The sequence below is a fragment of the Oryctolagus cuniculus genome, chromosome 3 (genome assembly GCF_051225735.1).
Source record: "Oryctolagus cuniculus isolate XC-2025 breed Fujian yellow rabbit chromosome 3, ASM5122573v1, whole genome shotgun sequence".
NCBI lineage: Eukaryota > Metazoa > Chordata > Mammalia > Lagomorpha > Leporidae > Oryctolagus > Oryctolagus cuniculus.
This window is the reverse complement of record NC_142869.1, coordinates 141807587-141829112: the sequence shown is the minus strand read 5'-3', so window position 1 is coordinate 141829112 and position 21526 is coordinate 141807587. Positions and strand designations below refer to the sequence as shown.

Below are 21526 nucleotides of genomic sequence, written 5' to 3'. Positions count from 1 at the left end.
TCATTTATTTATTTATTTATTTTTTGACAGGCAGAGTGGACAGTGAGAGAGAGAGACAGAGAGAAAGGTCTTCCTTTGCCGTTGGTTCACCCTCCAATGGCCGCTGCGGCCGGCGCGCTGTGGCCGGCGCACCGCGCTGATCCAATGGCAGGAGCCAGGAGCCAGGTGCTTTTCCTGGTCTCCCATGGGGTGCAGGGCCCAAGCACCTGGGCCATCCTCCACTGCACTCTCTGGCCACAGCAGAGAGCTGGCCTGGAAGAGGGGCAACCGGGACAGAATCCGGCGCCCCGACCGGGACTAGAACTAGAACCCGGTGTGCCGGTGCCGCTAGGCGGAGGATTAGCCTAGTGAGCCGCGGCGCCGGCCTTGACTTTATTTTTAAAGATTTATTTTTATCTATTTGAAAGGCAGAGTTACAGAGAGAAAGGGAGTGACAGAGAGAGGTCTTTCATCTGGTGGTTTACCCTGACACATGGCCGCAATGGCCAGGGCTGGGTAAGGTTTAAGCCAGGAGTTAGGAGCTTCTTCCAGGTCTCCCACACAGGTGTAGGGGTCCAAGCACCTGGACCATCTTCTACTGCTTTCTCAGGCCATCAGCAGGGAGCTGGATCAGAAGTGGAACAGCCAGGACTTGCACTGGTACCCATATGGGATGCTGGCAACCCGGGCAGATGCTTAACCTACTATGCAACAGTGCCAGTCCTGTCAGTTTTCTTAATAAGAACATTCCAGTTCAATACCAGACATATGGGGAGTAAGATGTCTGGAAATAAATGCTAAGTTCTCTGTTCAGCAGTGAGATCCAGTTCCTGTTGATTAGCAGTTGTCAGGGAACACACCCCTCTCATGCTTTGAGCCCCACCCCCCTTTTTTAAAAAAAGATTTAATTTATTTGAAAGGCAGAGTGACAGGGTAATTCAGAAGAAGTGAGCAGGTGGGACTCGAACGGGCGCCCCTGTGGGATGCTGGCACTGTGGGTGGAGGCTTAACCTCTGACTCCACACTTTGACTTTAAAACAATAGTAAAACTTAACAGTTCGTTTATAGCTACTTTTTTCCATAACTTCCTTCAATTATTTATTCAATTTACAAAGGCTTATTGAGTACCAGCTGTGTAACTTTCAATAAGCTTGAGCATATACCAAACAGAATACCTGACCAAAACACTAAACTTGCATATAATTCAATCATAAAATGAAGCTGTGTCATTAACTAGAATTTAAAACCAGAGCTTATTTGGGAGGGGCAGGTGTTTGGCTAAGTGGTTAAGACGCCCGCATCCCATATTAGAATAATAGGTTAGATTTCTTGCTACAGCTCCCAAACCTAGCTTCTTGCTACAATCCTAGGGGGCAGCACTGATGGCTTGAATACTTGGGTTCTGCCACCCTGACCTGGGAAATCCCAGCCCTGGCTGTTGCAGGCATCTGAGGAGTGAACCAGCAGACAGGAGCTCTCTCTTCTCTCCCTTTTAAATTAATTAAAAACAAAAACTAGACATAAGAGAATATGAACACTGAAAACATCTGAAACAGTAAATTACATTTTCTTAATATAAAATTTATACTTTACCTAACTTTTTAAAAAACTGTATTTTGTTGGAAAAGTTTTATCTGAAATCGTGACTATTCAGTGTTGACAAAGATAATAATATCAACTTTTACACTTACAATTTTTGACAAAATATTTTACTGAAATATTTATAAATACAATCTATAAAAGTGAATATTAAACTATCATTACTAGAAAGATTGAAAAACAGGGGGCTGGTGCTGTGGCATAGCGGGTAAAGCCGCTGCCTGCAGTGCTAGCATCCCACATGGGTAATGGCTCAAGTCCTGGATGCTCTACTTCTGATCCAGCCTGTACTATGGCCTGGGAAAGCAGTACAAGATGGCCCAAGTCTTTGGGCCCCTGCACCAGCATGGGAGACCTAGAAGAAGCTCCTGGCTCCTGGCTTCAAATCACCACAGCTCCAGCCATTGTTACCAATTGGGGAATGAATCACTGGATGGAAGACCTCTCTCTCCCTCTCTGTGTAACTTTGATTTTCAAATAAAATAAATAAATTAAAGAAAAAAGACTGAAAAACAGAATAGCTAATGCAACAAATTAAAGCTATGCAGTTAAACTCAATTAAGTGGTAGTTTGCATTTATCTTTTTATTGACAATGATACAAAAACCTGTCTGCCTTTAATTAACGGGTAGCCAACCCTGGGCTTGTATTAGCACTTGAAACAGTGACAGGTACCATACATTCTCAATCTAAGTTTGTGTACCATAATTTCAAATCAGCGTAATTAGTAATTCCAGTTGTGATAATTTACCTTAAGAAATTATTCAAAACAACAAAATCACTGCAATATTGTTATCAAGAAAAACTGGAAAACATCTATATGGTTCGACAACAGGAAATGAACTGGTACATTTTTGTATATTAACAAAAAGGGATAGCTGAGATGATGATTTAATAACAGGTAAAGTGTTTTTAAGCCTTCAATATAAAAGAAACAAAACAGAAAACTTTATCTTTGCTGTCTTAAAAGTAAGCAAAAATTATTTGCCCACACAAATAAGGAGGTTAGAAGGAACTTACATGAAAATTTGCCAGGGAAGTGATTTTTATTTATTTCGCTGGTGGAACCATATTTGAGTGATTTTAAAGGTTTTAATAAAACTGATATACAGAACACACTTACTATGGCAGAGAAACACTATTTAAAGTTTATACATACCTTAATAAAATTTGCATTGATGTAGTCTGAATCTTGAGAAGGAGTTTTTAAAGTTAACTTAACTCGGCTATGATCAACTAAAAGAAGAAAAGATTTTATAAATTATGATTAGTTGACATTTTCCCTAATGTGCATGAAAATAAATAGATCACTGAAAATATTTTCTTTGACTAATGAAAATGGGGGAGGAGGCAGGTACTTGGCATGGGGTTAAGATGATGCTTGGTACATGTTTATTCCTTATTGCACTGCCTGGGTTCAAGTCTCCTTTCCACTTTTGATTCTAGTTCCCTGCTAATGGGCATCACGGAAAACAGCAGCTGATGAATCAATTGCATTCAGAATCATCTCTGGGACTCCTTTAAAATATAAATTCCTGAGCATCATTCCAGATTTACTACAGCAAAGTCTAGGGTTTAAGCCTCTTCAGCTTTTAACAAGCATATCAAGTGATGGATACATACTGACCATTAATAAATTTCATAAGAAACTATAAAAATTAAGTAACATATGACAACTTAATGAAGATGGCATATAAAAAGTGCTCTATGATATTTATTATTAGGTAAGGCCAAATTAGGGTAAAAATATTTACAATAATAGTCTATAAAATATAAATTTTATTATAACTTTATGAGGTATATTTTCCATTTTTTAAAAGGAGAAATATATGCATGATTAAAAAAATTAGACCTTAAAGTACAAAATTAAAAATAAGTCTTAGGGCCGGTTCTGTGGCATAGTGGATAAAACTGCCACCTGCAGTGCCAGCATCCCGTATGGACACCAGTTCAAGTCCCTGCTGCTCCACTTCCAATCCAGCTCCCTGCTATTGTGGCTGGGATAGCAGCAGAAGATGGCCCAAGTCCATGAGTCCCTGAACTCGCCTGAGAGATCTGGAAGAAGCTCCTGGCTCCTGACTTAGAAACAGCCCATCTCTGGCCACTGAGGCCATTTGGGGAGTGAACCAGCAAATGGAAGACCTCTCTCTCTGCCTCTGCATCTCTAGCTCTGCCTTTCAAATAAATAAATCTTAAAAAAAAAAAGCTTTCCTTGCCCTTCAATTCTTGGGCTTTATTTCCTAGCACATTATTATTAAAGTTCTTCTTTTCCTTTCAAATGTAATTTGTATACTTTGAAAAACCACACAAATGCAATCATACTATAATATTCTGTACCTTGGTACTTTTCAATGAATAATATACAATGAAACACTTCCCAGAGCATTTATAGATCTACCTTATTCATTTTAATGTAACAGGGTATCATTTATATTTATTTATTTCATATTCATATTTATTTATTTATTTATTGACAGGCAGAGTGGACAGTGAGAGAGAGAGACAGAGAGAAAGGTCTTCCTTTTGCCGTTGGTTCACCCTCCAATGGCCGCCATGGCCGGCGCGCTGCGGCCAGCGCACCGCGCTGATCCAAAGGCAGGAGCCAGGTGCTTCTCCTGGTCTCCCATGGGGTGCAGGGCCCAAGTACTTGAGCAATCCTCCATTGCACTCCCGGGCCACAGTAGAGAGCTGGCCTGGAAGAGAGGCAACCGGGACAGAATCCGGTGCCCCGACCGGGACTAGAACCCGGTGTGCCGGCGCCGCAAGGCGGAGGATTAGCCTAGTGAGCCGCGGTGCCGGCCTGGATATTTATTTTTAACATGATATCCTACTTTTAAAAACACTACTACAGTGGATCTGTTACCTGTGCTGCTATTGGGTAAATTCCTAACAGAAGAATTGAATTGCTTCTTGCATTCTAAAAGGCATATAACAAATTATACGAAGTATTAATTAATAAGAATGACTAGATATTTTCAGATTCTTGGAGCACTAACAGCCTAAAATAAAAATACTTTGATTTGTATTTCTTGTATTACATAGTTACACATTATTTATTGGTTATTTATACTACTTTTTACATAAAATACTTTATATTTCCCCCCATTTTTCCATGTCAATTGTTTCTTACTGCTTTCTATGAAATCTATGTAAAAAACAGAAAATCATAGATAATTCCAAAACAGTTCCCCCCTCAGGCTGTGATTTTTAAAGATTTTTTATTTAGAACTTATAGTCTCTAAAAGAGACTATAGATAAAATAGATAAAAGATCTTGTGAGTGACTTTTTTTTATGAATGGAATAAGGTTATAAATTTTTGGTAAGAACATCACAGAAAGATGATGATTTCTTAGTATAACAAATCAAGGGATTCATAGTCCCATAAGTTTTACTGTTTGTGATGCTCACTTGATTTATTATGGTACCAGCTAGTGGCTGCACTATAAAGTTATTATCTTTTCCATTATAGTTGGTAAATATCTGGTGGGAAATACTCTGAGAGCATGAAATCCTGAAGCAGTTGACTTGCTTAATACTGTCTCTGGATTAGGAAGGACCATAATGTATAACATGTAAAATGCCATCATTATTGTATTATGATCCTTTTTAATACAAGGACAATGAATGCTAAAGGCAATTAGAGTTAAAAAAGGCAAATAACAGAAATGATAATAGATATAAACAAACTTCTTAGTCAACGCCTGAAGCACAACCAATAACTTATTTTTCAATGGTTCAAATTTTATGCACAGTATTAGGGTACAAGCTGATTTTTTTTTAAGATGTATTTATTTAAAAGGCAGAGTTACAGAGACAGAGGCAGAGAGAGAGAGAGACAGGTCTTCCATCCACTGGTTCACCCCCCAAAATGGCTGCAACAGCCAGAGCTGGGCTGATCTGAAGCTGATCTGATCCAGGTCTTCCATGACGCTGCAGGGCCCCAAGGATTTGAGCCATCTTCTATTGCTTTCCCAGGCCATACTACAGTACAGAGCTAGACAGGAAGTGCAGCAGCTGGACTCGAACCGGCACCTACATGGGATGCCGGTACTGCAGGTGGTAGCCTTAAACACCACAGCACAGGCCCCCCACAAGTCTTCTGATTTAATTATTTTTCATGAAGTCTTTTTTGAGAGTTTATGGGCAGACACATAAGAAAAGCATATGGAGCTCTGATGAAAATCACTTATCTCTGGGGCTGGCGCTGTGGTGCAGCGGATTAACGCCCAGGCCTGAAGCGCTGGCATCCCATATGGGCACCGGTTCTAGTCCCGGCTGCTCCACTTCTGATTCAACTCTCTGCTATGGCCTGGAAAGTAGTATAAGATGGTCCAAGTCCTTGGGCCCACACACTCACGTGGGAGACTCGGAATAAGCTCCTGGCTTCGGATCGGCACAGCTCCGGCTGTTGCAGTCATCTGGGGAGTGAACCAGCGGATGGAAGACTCTCTCTGCCTCACCTCTCTCTGTGTAACTCTGACTTTCAAATAAATAAATAAATAAATAAATCTTTTAAAAAAAATCACTTATCTCCTGAACATGTTTACAGGAGAGAGAACATTTACATGTCTACCAATGCTCTGTCATTATTTTATTCATTCTGTACAAATCTCTCCATATACATTTAAAAAAAGTGCTAAGCTTCTTGTAATGAGACTACCCAGCAGTAAGATAACGTGATTAAGTAACTATACCAAGGTTCTTCTTGCTATGTTTGGTGGGGTAAACGGTCACAATTAATTATCCTCATTCCTATGGCATGTTAGCCTCTACTCAAAGCATCTCAAAGGCACAATACAATAGTAGGTTTACTATTGAGTCCTCAGTAAATGTTTCTGGGGATTGTGAATCCAAATGACAACAGTGGCTTCCAAATGATAGTTAAGATCGGTGATAAGGCTGGCTACCTGTAGGTTAGGAATTTTTTTTTTCTTTATCAAGACATTTATTTAAAAGGAAGTTATAGAGAGGATGAAGAGACAGGGAGAGAGAGAGAGGAAAGAGAATTTCCCCATACATGGTTTACTCCTTAAATGGCTGCAACGGCTGGGGCTGTGCCAGGTGGAAACAAGGAGCCAGGAGCTTCTTTCAGGTCTCCCACGTGGGCGCAGGGGTCCAAACATTTGGGGTCATCTTCCACTGCTTTTCCCAGGCCACTAGCAGGGAGCTGGCTGGGAAGTGGAGCTGCTGGGACACGAAAACAGTACCAATACAGGATGCCAGTGTTGCAAATGGCGGCTTAACTGCTACACCACAGTGCCGATCCATCAGAATTTTTTTTTTTTTTTTTTTTAATTCCTGGGGCTGCTGTTGTGGTGTATCAGGTTAAGCTGCCATCTAAGATGCTGGCATACCATATGGGCACTGGTTCCGGACCAGGCTGCTCCACTTCTGATTCAGCTCCCTGCTAACGTGCCCGGGAAAGCAGTGGAAGACAGCCCAAGCACTTGGGCCTCTCATCCATGTGGGAGACATGATAAAGCTCCTGGCTTTGGCCTGGCACAGTCCTGGCCATTCTGACCAGCTGGGGAGTGAGACCTGTCTGTCTCTCCCTCTTTCTCTGTAACTCTGACTTTCAAATAAATTAAAATCTAGAAAAAAGAAAAATTTCCAAGATGAAAATTTTAAACATAATGAATTCTCATATAGTCATTATTCAGTTTCAGTAAATATCAACATTTTGCCATCTTTTTTCATCTAACCCTAAACACTCAACAGTTAGGGGGACTTGGGAAAAAAATTAAAATACAAGATTTCTGGTGTTGTATATTTCTTAGTAGGTTTGATGCAGTAAGTTCAAAATGGAGAACAGAAATGCCTTTGTTTATATTCCTGGACCAGGCATTTGGTATAGCAGTGAAGTGGTTGAGTAAGACACCCTTGTCCCATATTGGAGTGCCTGGCTCCTGACCAGCTTCCTGCTAATGCAGACCTTGGAAGGCAGCAGTCATAGCTCAAGGGGCTGGATTGCTGCCATCCACATAGGATGGACTGGATTGAGTTCCTGGCTCCTGACTTTGACACAGCCTGACCCAGGCCCAGTTTTTTTTTCCCCTCAGTGAACATATCTGCATTTATTCATACGCAAATACATTTTAAAGAGCAGGTGAAAGTGGCATAACCAACTCTGGGGAATGCTAACTATAGGACAGAATGGACACTGGCGCCAATATGCCTCTCCAATCAGCTTGAAGGTTACGTGGTTTCCCAGGTAGGCTTAGTGGGCCTGGGCCACATCCAGGAGTTGCTTACCTTACTGGCAGCAGGCAGGGGTAGGGAGAAATGTGCCTGGGCTCAGCTAACTGCTGAGATCACCCACACCTCCCCCCTTCTGTTTTAGGGTGAGCATAACCCTGCTTAGCGTAGCACAGTAACATGCTGCAACCCACAATAAGTTTTGGGTTAAATTGAAGGGCAATAGCATGGGGATTAAAGGCAGGGAGGGAAAAGAAAGGCAAGGGGAAAAAGGCCAGGCCCACCATGTTTCATGCCTTACTGACTGGCAGGTGGGCGAACAGATGTGGCCAGGCAGGGGCATGAGATCACACAAGGCTGGCACTGTGGTGTAGTAGGCTAAGCCTCTGCCTGCGGTGCCAGCATCCCATTGGGGCACAGGTTCATGTCCCTGCCTCTCCACATCCAATCCAGCTCCCTGCTGGTGGCTTGGGAAAGCAGTGGAAGATGGCACAAGTGCTTGGGCCCCTGCACTCCTGCACCACATGGGAGACCAGGAAGAGTTCCTGGCTTCAGATTGGCCCAGCTCGGCTGTTGCAAGCATTTGGGGAATGAAACAGCAGATGGAAGACCTCTCTCTCTCTGCAGCTCTGCCTTTCAAATAAATAAATCTTTTTTTAAAAAAGTGAATGAGAGCTGGCGCCATGGCCTAGTCCCAGTTGTTCCTCTTCCAGTCCAGCTCTCTGTTGTGGCCTGGGAAAGCAGTGGAGGATGGTCCAAGTGTTTGGGCCCTGCACCCGCATGGGAGACCAGGAAGAAGCACCTGGCTCCTGGCTTCGGATCGGCACAGCGCCAGCCGTCGTGGCCATTTGGGGAGTGAACCAACAGAAGGAAGACCTTTGTCTCTCTCTCACTATCTATAACTCTACCTGTCCCAAAAAAAAAAAAAAAAAAAAAAAAAAGAATGAAAGAATGAATGAGAGTTGAGGAAATCGTGTCAAAGAATGTAGATACTTTAAAGAGAGAAAGACTATTCACAGTGTTAAAAGAGAGCAGGTATGAGGTAACGTTTTTGATTTATAAAATGGGACACAGTTAAGTATGCTTTTACAATTAAAGTTATTTTTTGAGGGAACTCTGCTAACTAAAAATGTAATAATACTATTATTAGTTGTAATGCTATCAGTCTAAGACATGCTCAGAGATACTGCAGAGACCAGCAGGCACACAGGCACTTGAGTCATCTTATGTTTCATTTCTTTCATGTATATTTAATGATAACAGATACCAAGTATTTACAGCATACTTTACAAAAATGTATTCAATTTTTATACCATTTTATTTTAATAAAATAACTTTTTTCAACATAGTCTACAAAATATCACTGGATTTTCAGTATTTATATAACTATAACTTAGTTTTTTATAACTAGTAACTTAGTATTAGAGAAACTGTGGTGCTTAAAGGAAACTGCCCCTCAACAAACCAACAAAAATTACTATCAGAAGGAAAAACAAGAAGCATGGTTACAAATTATCTAGTAATGTGCCTTCAAAGAGAGGTTAATTAATACCTTCATAACAATAAAACTCAGGAAGAATATAGCTATTTGAGTTACAAAAGGCTAATGAGAAGTTCCATTTGTTCTATCAAGGGCATTTCAAACTTACATGGTAGTATGTCCTTGTATCTGTTCTTTTTAACATTTTCTTCTTTTTCTCCAGTGGCTGTGGGATAAATCTTTTCTGTTCTATATTTGGTAGATAATCTTCTTAATCGCTAAAATACAAAAAAAATAAGTTTAGAAAAACACTGATTATTTTCAAAATTTTATGATTTACAAATAACTCTTCATTGACTTTTGCTGACACCAGTTCTTCACAACTGATATTTCTGTTTTTCTAAATTCAGAATTTCTCCATCCCATAATAAATCCTAAGGATAATTTCCTTTTCAGTAGAAATACAAACATAAATATTTATTCCAAATGAGCAGCAAAAGGAGCAACTAAGAAAAAAGTAAGCAATTATAATTAAAGATAGCATTAATAAACTGAGTCAGGATATTTAACTTACTCCTTAATGTACTCAAGCTATTCTGGTATTTGTTCTAAGGGTCCTATAGCCAAGTTTTAAAATAATGCCTAGAAGAAATTATGTTTCTTTATTCCTTTTCTTATTAAACCATGAACACCCATGATGTACCAGGTTCTCTCCAAGGCATAAGCTAATAATTACTTATAAGACACAGCAAAACAAAGTTCTTTCATACTGAATTGGAAATGTCCAACAAAGACCAATTCTGCTTATTCACTGTGTTACAGAAGTAGCTTGTGGGTTAGTGACAAATTCTTACCACATATGGCAGTAGGGATGTTCTTTGGGCTGGAATATTTCTGTGTGTCAGTAATACACTTCCTGCTTTCAGAAGCACTGAAAGTCAGCATTGTGAATTGTTTAAATTCTACTCAATTACATTGCTGAAATTTAATTTCAAAGGAGGCTCCTTTCTTTCAGACCTAACATATTGAAAGCATTCTGGTTTTACTATGCAACAAATTATTAAATAGAAACAAAATGAAAAAGAAGCCTGGTAACATTTAACTTATTCATCATTTTATTTTTGCTACTTGTGATGTTGATACTTAAGCAACTAAAAATCTTACATCTATATTTTTAAAAACTACAGATATAAGTTTACTAGGATTCTTGCCTTATTCTTGTTATGATATACTTATGATAAAGGACTTGAAATAATTTACCAAATAGGCACATATATATGTGTGTGCATATATAAAATGATAAACCTTTTGATTTTCTTTGAAAAATGACAATATTAGAGACTTAAAACAACAACACTCTCTCTTTAAATATGAAAAGAATGGCTAGAATCTTGTTCTGCACTGGCACAAATACCAAAGTAAAATTCTCCACATTTATGATGCTATTTCCTGTGGTAATAAAAGTTCTCAAAATATACACATGTGTTAGGGAAAAATGTATTGAAAAGTAAACATTATTAACAAACTCCAAAGAAGGGTAATTTGGCAATTATAAACAGACATAACCCTTCATTCGGGAGCTTTATTTCTACAAACTGTTCTCCCGATAAAAATGCTACACAAATGGAATGATATATGCACAAAGTTATTTACTGCAGCATTGTTTATACAGACTGCAAACACTCAAAAAAGTCTATTAACAGAAGACTGCCTACATTTGTTTCATTCACAGTCAAAAAAGATGTGAAACAATGAGAAAACTATATGAAATGTTATTGCCACATATCAAAAATACATTAAGTATACAAAGCAGGGTACACATAATGATTAGAAGATGCTAGTATTGGTGTTACAAAGAATTAAAAGTATATTTGTATTTGCTTGAATATACATATAAAGTACCTCTCAAAGAGAAATTATTAACAAAAGTGTGGTGAGGAAGGCAAACAGACAGCCATGGGGAATGAATCAGAAAAAGACATTATTATACTTTTGTGGTACATGAATATATAGCCTGTTTAATAAATAAATGTAGAAAAAGTAAAATAGAAATGACTGCTCATTTTTATCACTTTGTTAACAAAGATTTTCAGTTACTTACATATATATTTTATATATTTACTCAGAATTTTTGTATTTTCTCTGTCCAAAGATCAAATACCTAAAAAGATGTTTACAAACTTAATGCATTACAAGATATTATACTTGAATCTGACTTACAGAAAGATGTTAACTTAAATAGTTGCAGCAACACAGGGGAAAAGGAATGTATCTTATGTCAAAAAATGTACATGTAACTGGAAGAGAGGGATGCAGGGTGAATTTTATTATAGTGTGAATGTTTCTGGAATAATTTTTTCTTCTACAAGTTATGTTACTGAGAAATGTATCAAACAAAGTTTTTAAATGAAATGACTTTAAATTTCAATGAACTTTGAGATACTTTTTTATCACAAACAAGTTGGAATTTTTATTTATACAGTTTTCTTAAGGCTTAGTAGTCCACGAATGTGTTATATATTAAAACTTAAAACAAAGAGTGTTCTATTAAAAGTCTGCAGAAATGGTGTACTAGAAATTTTCATCCCCAGAGGTTGAAAGGTGGCCCATAAAAGTAAAATCTGTTCTGTACTTAAAAAAAAAAAAAATCAACAAGCAAATTCTACCCAACTATATTAATTAATAAGCTCTCTTTACTACTCAAAAAAAAGTTAAGCTTTATAGTTAGCTGCTTGAATTGAAATTTTGGATCTGCCATGTATGATGATAAACATACTTAATCTCTCCAAGTCTCACCATCTATAAAACTGAGATAATACCTACACTCAGCAAAGAGCAAGGCACATCAAATGGCTCAGTAAATGTTAACTATTATTACTGATAACAATTACTGAAACTTCTATTTAAATGTTTATTAGATTAACAGTTATAAATACCCAGCCAGGTTGTCTGTATTTTTTGATTTAGTAGGTATCTTGAGTGAAGCCTGAAAATCTGCATTTTAATAAGTTTCCAGGTATTGCTGCTGCCTTCTGTGGCCATGTTGTAAGACCCACTAATATAAGGTCTCTGGGCCCTAGAGGAGGAATTATTGTGATTAATTAGCAGGGAATAAGCTGATTTTCAACAATTCTTAGGTTTCTCTGCATTTTATATATAGGTTGGCAGTAACAAATGAATTTTAGAAAGTGATTAGGGATTTTTCATGGGAAACTGGGAAAGAGGGTTGAAGAAGGAAAAATGTGGTGATTAAGTAACAATTTGAAAAAGGCTGGGGACAAGAGATCATGGCTCAGCATCAAGTAACAGCAAAACTACAGAAACACAAAAGGCTTACAAGAAAAGGATTAAAAGGTTTTGAGGAGTGGCAAACAGGAAAAGCAAAATTTTTCTGAATCTCTTTTCTGTCTCTTCAAACACCAGAATAATCCAACACCATATGGGCATGGTAACATTTCTTATCAGCAGTGTGTAACTGGGAAAAAAAAACACTGTAAGGAGTTGTTTTCCAATAGCCTACCCAAAAAAACTACCTTGATAATCACCTTTCTGTGTCTTTGTATGCTTTTTCTTTGCCCCTTAGGAAAATGGTCATTCCACTTGCATACTTGCAGGTCTTATCCACCTTTTAGGCCCTAGCTCTTTTAGAAGTTTCTGATGCTCCTCATGCAAAAATAAATCTCTACTTTTTGGGTTCTCTTTACCTTAAAATGTACTCTGAACACTTACCATTTCCTACTTTTATATAAAGAGAATACACCTTATCTCTTCTACTAACCTATACACTCAGCAAAAAAAAGAAATTATCAGATTAGTATCTGCAATGTCCAGCATACAAGATGCTTTTACATTGAGTAAATTAACCTTAGAAAAAGGTTTATTTTATTTTCTTTATTTGAGACACAGAAATCTATCCACTAGATAGACTAGAAGCTACGCCAGATCCAAGTTGGCAGTCAGGCCCCAACTACTTGAACCCTGCTGCCTCCCAGCTTATGCATTAGCAGGAAGCTGGAACTGATAGCAGAACCCAGAGCCAGGACTCAGGCCCAGGCACCCATTCCAAGCAGACATTTAACCTCTAGCCAGATGTTCCATCCTTTAGAGTAAGATGTGAATAAATAAATTTTGACTTAGCCTAACTAACACAGGTTTTATTTTAATATTACATAAAAGGAATCCAAATAGTGCTTGAATAGAGGTAGCATTAAACTTCATTTTATCATGAGAGAAGTAGCATCTACACATAATTTTGTTTTCACTTCCTGACAACCATTCCATTGTCTCCAGTGGAAATTAACAAAAACAAACAAACAACTCATGCCGCAACACACTTTGCAACTTTATCCATAAGCACAGTATTATACAGAAGACTGTAAGAAAACAGCACTGAACTAAACATTAATAAAGGAATTTATTATGTAATATAATTATTTCATATAATCCTAAATCATAAGAGAGCTTTTAGGGACTGGCACTGTGGTATAGCAGGTAAAGCCACAGCCTATAGTGCCGACATCTCATATAGACGCCCGTTCAAGTTCTAGCTGCTCCAGTTCCAATCTAGTTCCATGCCTGGGAAAGCAGTGGAAGATGGCCCAAGTCCTTGGGCACCTGTACCCATTTGGGAGACCTGGAAGAAGCTCCTGGCTCCTGGCTTCAGATTGGCCCAGCTCCAGCTGTTGTGGCCATCTGGGGAATAAACCAGCAGATAGAAGGCCTCTGTCTCTCTATAACTCTGCTTTTAAATAAAAAATTTAAAATAAAAGAAAGAAAAAAGAAAAAAGGGCTCTTAAGCATTTACTGCCTTAACTAACAACAATACAGCTAAATCGTTTATTTACATAAACTTATGAATATCCTCCAAACTCTTCATCATGTGCGACTTTTTAAAAAACTAAACAAACAAGAGCCTATAAGAAAACAATTTTCATCTAAGACTGCACTAAAAGGTCTTGAAAACACTGCATGAAAGAACTCCTTACTTAAATAACTGTACTCCTATATATGTTAGTAATCTAAAGGCCAGGTCTGATCATTTTTTTATTTTTTTTATTTTTTTATTTATTTTTTTATTTTTTTGACAGGCAGAGTGGACAGTGAGAGAGAGAGATAGAGAGAAAGGTCTTCCTTTGCCATTGGTTCACCCTCCAATGGCCGCCGCGGCTGGCGCGCTGTGGCCGGCACACCGCGCTGATCCGATGGCAGGAGCCAGGAGCCAGGTGCTTTTCCTGGTCTCCCATGGGGTGCAGGGCCCAAGCACCTGGGCCATCCTCCACTGCACTCCCTGGCCACAGCAGAAAGCTGGCCTGGAAGAGAGGCAACAGGGACAGAATCCGGCGCCCCGACCGGGACTAGAACCCGGTGTGCCGGCGCCGCTAGGCGGAGGATTAACCTAGTGAGCCGCGGCGCCGGCCCTGGGTCTGATCATTTAATAAAGTTCCACATTTAGAAACTCTTCAATGGATCAATCACCTCCAAGACAAATTACCAATTCCTTAACTGAATTATATTTTGAATGCTGCCTGTCCAATTGCCTAGTCTCTTTTTTATAATCCTCTCCTCCTCGAGTGTGAAGCTTCTGCCATACAGAATTATTCACCATTACCACTACCACCAGCAACCCTATACTCCTTAACATGTTTCACAATTTTTGCTCTTGCTGGTGAGTTAATTATAGGACTTTGGCTAAAGTGTTATTTCCTTGGTGAACATGAAACCTTTCTTGAAACCTCCCTCAACACCACCTTGGCATCCTCCTCTGTAGTGAGTCCTTAACGGTATAATTTACAAAAAGTATTCCAATACTCGTATGTCTAACTAACTAGACTATAAAACTTAAGGTACAGACCAGATGAGTAACACAAAACAAATCATACCTAAAAAAATACGAGAATTCAAGAATTATTTCTTGAGCCATCTTAGCTAAGTCATAGAAATGTGTTCTAAACTTGGGCCAGCGCTGTGGTGTAAGGGGTGAAGTTGTCACATGTGGTGCCAACATGCCACATGGGCACCAGTTCGAGTCCTGGCTTCTCCACTTCCCATCCAGCTCTTTGCTATGGCCTGGGAAAGCAGTAGAGGATGGCCCAGGTCCTTCGAACCCTGCACTCACCTGGGAGACGCAGCAGATGCTCCTGGTTCCTGGCTTTCGATTGGCCCAGCTCCAGCCATTGTGGCCATTTGGGGAGTGAACTAGAAGATGGAAGACTTCTCTCTCTGCCTCTGCCTCTGCCTCTCTCAAATGAATAAATAAATAAATCTTAAAAAAAAAGAGAGAAGCTTTCTAGATACAAAAAGGAAAATACTCTAAATTTCATTAAGTTAAAAAAAATGGAGAAAAAAATGTTTTCTAAACTGATTCTCAAAGGCCTCCAAAAGTCACATATCTTCTTTAAGATACCTGCTGTATATAAAGATTTGAGTTTTTTTTTTTTTTTTAAAGATCTAGTTATTTATTTGAAAGTCAGATTTACACAGAGAGAAGGAGAGGCAGAGACAGAGAGAGAGGTCTTCCATCCGCTAGTTCACTCCCCAACTGGCTGCAACGACCGGAGCTGAGCTGATCCGAAGCTAGGAGTCAGGAGATTCTTCCAGGTCTCCCACGCAGGTTAACAGGGGCCCAGGGACTTGGGCCCTCTTCTACTACTTTCCCAGGCCATAGCAGAGAGCTGAATCAGAAGTGGAGCAGCTGTGACTCCAACCAGCGCCCATATGGGATGCCGGCACTGCAGGAGGCAGCTTTACCCGCTATGCCACAGCGCCAGCCCCAACAAGATTTGAGTTCTTAAAAGAGAAGAATATCTACACTGTTTATCTAAGACTAGAGTTACATAGAATGTGGTGTATAAAGTTTGCTCAATTTCTTGAGTCAAACAACTAACTGGATACCTCACGGGCATCACAAACACGCCCAAAAAGCGGTATTATTCATCAGCTGCTCAAGCAAAAACCTGAGGAGGATGCATCCCTGATTCCCTCCTTGATGCTCCTTTCTGAGGCCTGCCAGTGGGGGTGGGGGTCTGTGGGCCCCTTCAGACACTGGTAGAATGTCCTTCACAAGCAGGGGGTCAGCTGTGGCTGGAAAGCCTGTCTCCAGACCAACTGGCATCTCCTCCGCTAATAGCTTCTTGTGCTGCATGAGTAACCTTGCGGCCTTAAATCACACCTTCAGGGTGGGTGTAATCTTTCACCCACAGCTGGCAGGGGCTGAGCACTTGGAGAGAGTCACGCTGGTTCCAGGAGATCCAGGCCATCTTGTATGACCTTATGCCTTTAAATCACACCTCCAGGGTGGCTGCAATCTTTCACCCAGACAGTCTCCAGGAGACCCCTGCTATCTCCATGAGCCCCAAGCCAATCAACATACCTCTGTGAAACCCCATGTCCAGTGGACACCCCCAATAGGATAACCCAATGAACAGATACTAACGCCCTAAAAACCCGGGACAGTTCCTCAAAGCCAGTGTCCTGCTCAGGCTCTCTGCCTGGTCTCCTCTCGGACCAGATGCTTTCTTTGTCACTTGCCAATCAAATAAAAGTTTCTGCCTCTTTGCAAGTTGTTTCCTGAATTTTTATTTCTATACTGAGCTAATTCTCTTCACATTTGCTGAATAAACTTTGAACTAAGAATACATTTAGACAGACAAGTATTATTTTTTTTAACTTTTATTTAATGAATATACATTTCCAAAGTACAGCTTATGGATTACAATGGCTTCCCCCCATAACTTCCCTCCCACCTGCAACCCTCCCCTTTCCTGCTCCGTCTCCCATCCCATTCACATCAAGATTCATTTTCAATTCTCTTTATATACAGAAGATCAGTTTAGTATATATTAAGTAAAGATTTCAACAGTTTGCACCCATATAGAAACACAAAGTGAAAAATATTGTTTGAATACTAGATATAGCATTAAATCACAATTTTCACAGCACATTAAGGACAGTGAGCAGACAGTTGTCTGCTCTACTTCTCATCCAGTTTCCTGTAAAAATCACAGCACATTAAGGACAGAGATCCTACATGAGGAGTAAGTGCACAGTGACTCCTGTTGTTTACTTAACAAACTGACACTCTTGTTGACAAGTATTAATTTTAATTAATTTAATTTATTAGCTGAATTTTAAATTGGGACTATTAAAAAACAATAAATGAACAGAAAAAATACAACTAAGATAGAAATTAAACTAACTCAAAATCTTTTTGGCATATGATGAAATAAAATATTAATACTTAATCCATAAATCATATTACTCTTGCCACTGCTCTAAAAAATCTTTGAAGCAATCGTTGGAGATTCCATGTGAATTTTAAAAGGTAGTATGGGACATAGTTAAAAATTGTTTAATGAATAAAATTCATCTGTTTTAAGACCTGAAAAACTTTATTGTCTTCAGAAACAAAACCACTCTTTCTTAACCCTACAAATCACATCATGACCAAACCAAAATAAACTTTTTTAAAAGTGCCCAATACAAAGTAACAGAAGCAAATAGTAAAATTAGGGTATTATTTCTATCCAAAGGATAGTTTACTATCCCTCTTTATTATACTTTCTTACATCCTTACAAACATAAAATACTTAAACCATTAATAATTGTTACAAGTAGCAAAACTACCATGGGTACAAACTACACAACTGCAAAGTCTACCTTTAATTGCAAAACATGTTAACTCTACCTTTCAAAATTTGTCTTCCTATCTTTGTTCACATTTTACCTAATCCTGCATGACAGGCTAATTTGTCTGCCATACTGTTTCAGAAATGCATGCCATACCTTCTCAGCTAAGTCAGGACTGATAATCAAGTCTGTAACCTTGAAGTAAGTATGGGCCAATCTTACAGGTCTTTGTGTAACAGAATTGATTCTGTGCTTTGCTTTTGTCCATTTCTATGCTTTAGTTATTCCTCTATTTGCCAAGCCAACTCCTTGCTGGATACTACCTTGGTACAGAAACCGTCTTGATTAAACATTTCCTGGGACTAGTACTGGTACTCACTCTCATCATCCACTTCCTCACAAACTGCTTCTCCACCTCTCCCACAGTCCTTTATATATATACCTCCAGATCTGGGGTACAACCCCATTTACAGCAACTGTTTACATATACCATCTCTGACAGATACAGAACATATCTTTTTATTCTATTAATACCAGCTACTATCAACCTGTGACAAATAATAGGAACCCAATAAACTGGTTAGGTCTTTTCAGGTGGTGATAGTCAGAGAGAGTTAAGACAAATGAGAATGAGCCAGTAGGGGCTGGTGCTGTGGTGTTATAGGTTAATCATCCACCTGCAGCGAAAGCATCCCATATGGACGCTGGTTTTAGTCCCAGCTGCTCCTCTTCCAATCCAGACTCTGCTATGGCCTGGGAAAGCAGTGGAAGATGGTCCAAGTCCTTGGGCCTATGCACCCGCGTGGGAGACCCGGAAGAAGCTCTTGGCTTCGGATTGGTGCAGGTCTGGCCGTTGCAGCCATTTGGGAAGTGAACCAGCGGAGGGAAGATCTTTCTCTCTGTCTCCCTCTCACTATCTGTGACTTTACCTCTCAAATACTTAAGAAATGATTTTCTGGGGCTAGTGTTGTGGTGTAGTGGGTTAAGCTGCATCCCATAGGGGTGCTGATTCTTGTCCTGGCTGCTCCACTTCTCATCCAGTTTCCTGTAAATGCACCTGTGAAAGCAACATAAGATGGAACAAGTGCTTGGGCCCCTGCACTCACGTGGGAGACCCGGAAGAAGCTCCTGGCTTCAGATCAGCACAGCTCCGGGGCCACTGCAGCCAGTTGGAGAGTGAAGCAGGGGATGGAAGACTTCCGTCTCTCTGCTTCTCCTTCTCTCTCTGTGTAACTCTGACTTTCAAATAAATGAATGAATCTTTTTTTTTTTTTAAGTTAAATGAAAACTCCAAAAGGAAGAATGAAAAGATAAAAAATAGAAACAAAGTACAAGGCCAAAAAATAGAAAACAGTGATAAATGTTATAGACATTAGTTCAACTGTATCAGTAAACACTTTTTAGATTTTTTTTAAAGTAATCAGTAATCACTTTAAAAAAAAAACATTCATTTGAACGGCAGAGCAATAGAGAAGGAGAGAGAAACAGAGATCTTTCATCCACTAGTTCACACACCAAATCCCTATAACAGCCAGGGCTGGGTCCAGACATGAGCCAGGAACTCCCTGTGGGTATATAAGGTTATTATGACTCTTGCCAATAGAATGGAAGATATCACTCTTTCAAGTAAATAAATAAAACTTTAAAAAAGAAAATACCGTTTATAAAAATATTTATATACACAGTTGGTCAACATATTTGCTCATTTGAGAGGCAGAGAGATAGACATAGAAATAGAGTTCTCATTACTATTTCCTCCCAAACACACAGAACAGCTGGGGGTTCTATCCACTAATTCAATCCAGGTCTGCCACGAAATCCAATTACTTGAGCCATCACTGCAGCTTCCCAGGGTCCATCCATGTTAGCAGGAAGCTAGAATCAGGAGCTGGAGCTGAGTATCAAAAAGATACTCCATTGTGGGACATGAATGTCTTAACTGGTGTCCTAACAACCAGGCTCAACACTTGCCCCTATTATTATTTCTAGATGAAACAAATTAGTAAGTATTCCTAAAATTAACAATTCATAAAATAAGTTATAAAATAAACAAACATTTATTTCTAAAATTTGTTTTGGTTTATTTCTTGTGCTGTCTTAATTTGCCCCTTTTTATTCCAACAAAAAATCAGCAAAATATTATACAGAACATTATATTTATCTTGAGCAAGCTGCTTTAACAGCACAGAACAGAGAACTACTTTAACTATTTGTGAGTAGGCACTGATAAGAAATCGAGAATGGTTCTGTGAGTGGGTAAAATTATTTCCAAGATTTCTTTTAGTTTGTAAAGCCTATTAACTTAAAATACAGCTGTTCACAATTATCAATGACCTTTGTGTGACATAATTAAAGCAAAGTGAATGGTACAGTATCTAGTACATAAACGGTCAACAAGTATTATCCAAATACTTCCAGTACCATTTATTATAACTATTTCTACATAAATGCATGGCTCTCCCCACCTGAACTCTTACTAAATCAACCTAATTTGTTTAACATGCTGTCTACTTGTTTCACTAATATATCTTGAATACCTAGAAGAATATCTGGCATATGTCACTTAATAAATTCTTGTGACAGAATGACGGCAAGAAAAATACAGTAACTCTTTAAGATTTATTTATTTATTTATCTGAAAGGAAGAGTGAGAGACAGAGAGAGAGAGAGAGAGAAAGAGAGAGATCTTCTATCCACTAGTTTACTCCCCAAATGGCCTTAACACCTAGAACTGGACTGATCCAAAGCCAGGAGCCAGGAGCTTCTTCTTGGGCTATCTTTGTTGCTTTCCTGGGTGCATTAGTAGGGAGCCGGATCACAAGTGACATAGCCAAGACTTGAACCAGCGCCCATATGTGATGCCAGCATTGCAGGCGGCAGCTTTACCCACTATGCCACAATGCAGGCCCCAACACAACTCTTCAGGATTGCAAAAACAAAATGTTGACTGACCCCCCAAAATGCTTAATATGAATGATAAACTTTGAGTATTACTTAACAAATTCAAAAGGTACAGGTATGTAACGCTTCATGTTACAGGAGGGATCCACTAAAAACACTGTTTAGGGGTAGGTGTTGTGGTACAGTGGGCTAGGCAACTGCTTGGGATGCTCACATCCCACACTGGAGTGACTTCCTTCACTTCTGAGCCAGCTTCCAGCTCTATAAACTCTGGGAGGCAGCAGACAATGCCTGAAGTACTTGAGTCCTGCCACTCTCATATGGGAGACCAAGATGGAGTTCCTGGCTCCTGGCTTCAGCCTGAACCAGCCTGGCTGTTGCAGGCATTTGGGGAGTGAACCAACAGATAGAAGATACCTCTGTCTTTCTCTCTCTGTCACTCTGCCTTTCAAATAATATTTTAAAATAGGTAAATAAATATAATTTACTTTAAAAATACTTATAAATTACTTAAAAATACTAGAGGGGTAGATGTCTGGTACAGTGGTTGACATGCTGCTTGGGATACATGCATCCTCTTATTAAAGAGCTTGGTTCAAGCCCCTGCTCCTCAGTTTCCAATCCAGCTTCTCACTAACACACACAGTGGGAGGGAGTCAACAGCTAATGGCTCCTGTACTTTGGTTCCTGCTACCCAAGCGAGACCCTGCCCCTAGCTTTTTCCAGGCTCAGCCCTGGTGGTTACTG

General features: G+C 39.4%; 1 protein-coding gene across 1 annotated transcript in view; it reads right to left on the bottom strand.

Annotated features, from left to right (window-relative positions):
- The window catches only part of PTPN12 (protein tyrosine phosphatase non-receptor type 12), a 97739-nt gene that overhangs the window by 50790 nt on the left and 25423 nt on the right, over window positions 1-21526 (bottom strand). Inside the window, exons 2-3 of the mRNA XM_070071196.2 lie at window positions 9423-9531; window positions 2737-2813 (exon numbers count right to left, since the gene is read on the bottom strand). Of these exons, the coding sequence (XP_069927297.1) occupies window positions 2737-2813; window positions 9423-9531 (186 nt within the window). The remainder of the gene's footprint in view (window positions 1-2736; window positions 2814-9422; window positions 9532-21526) is intronic.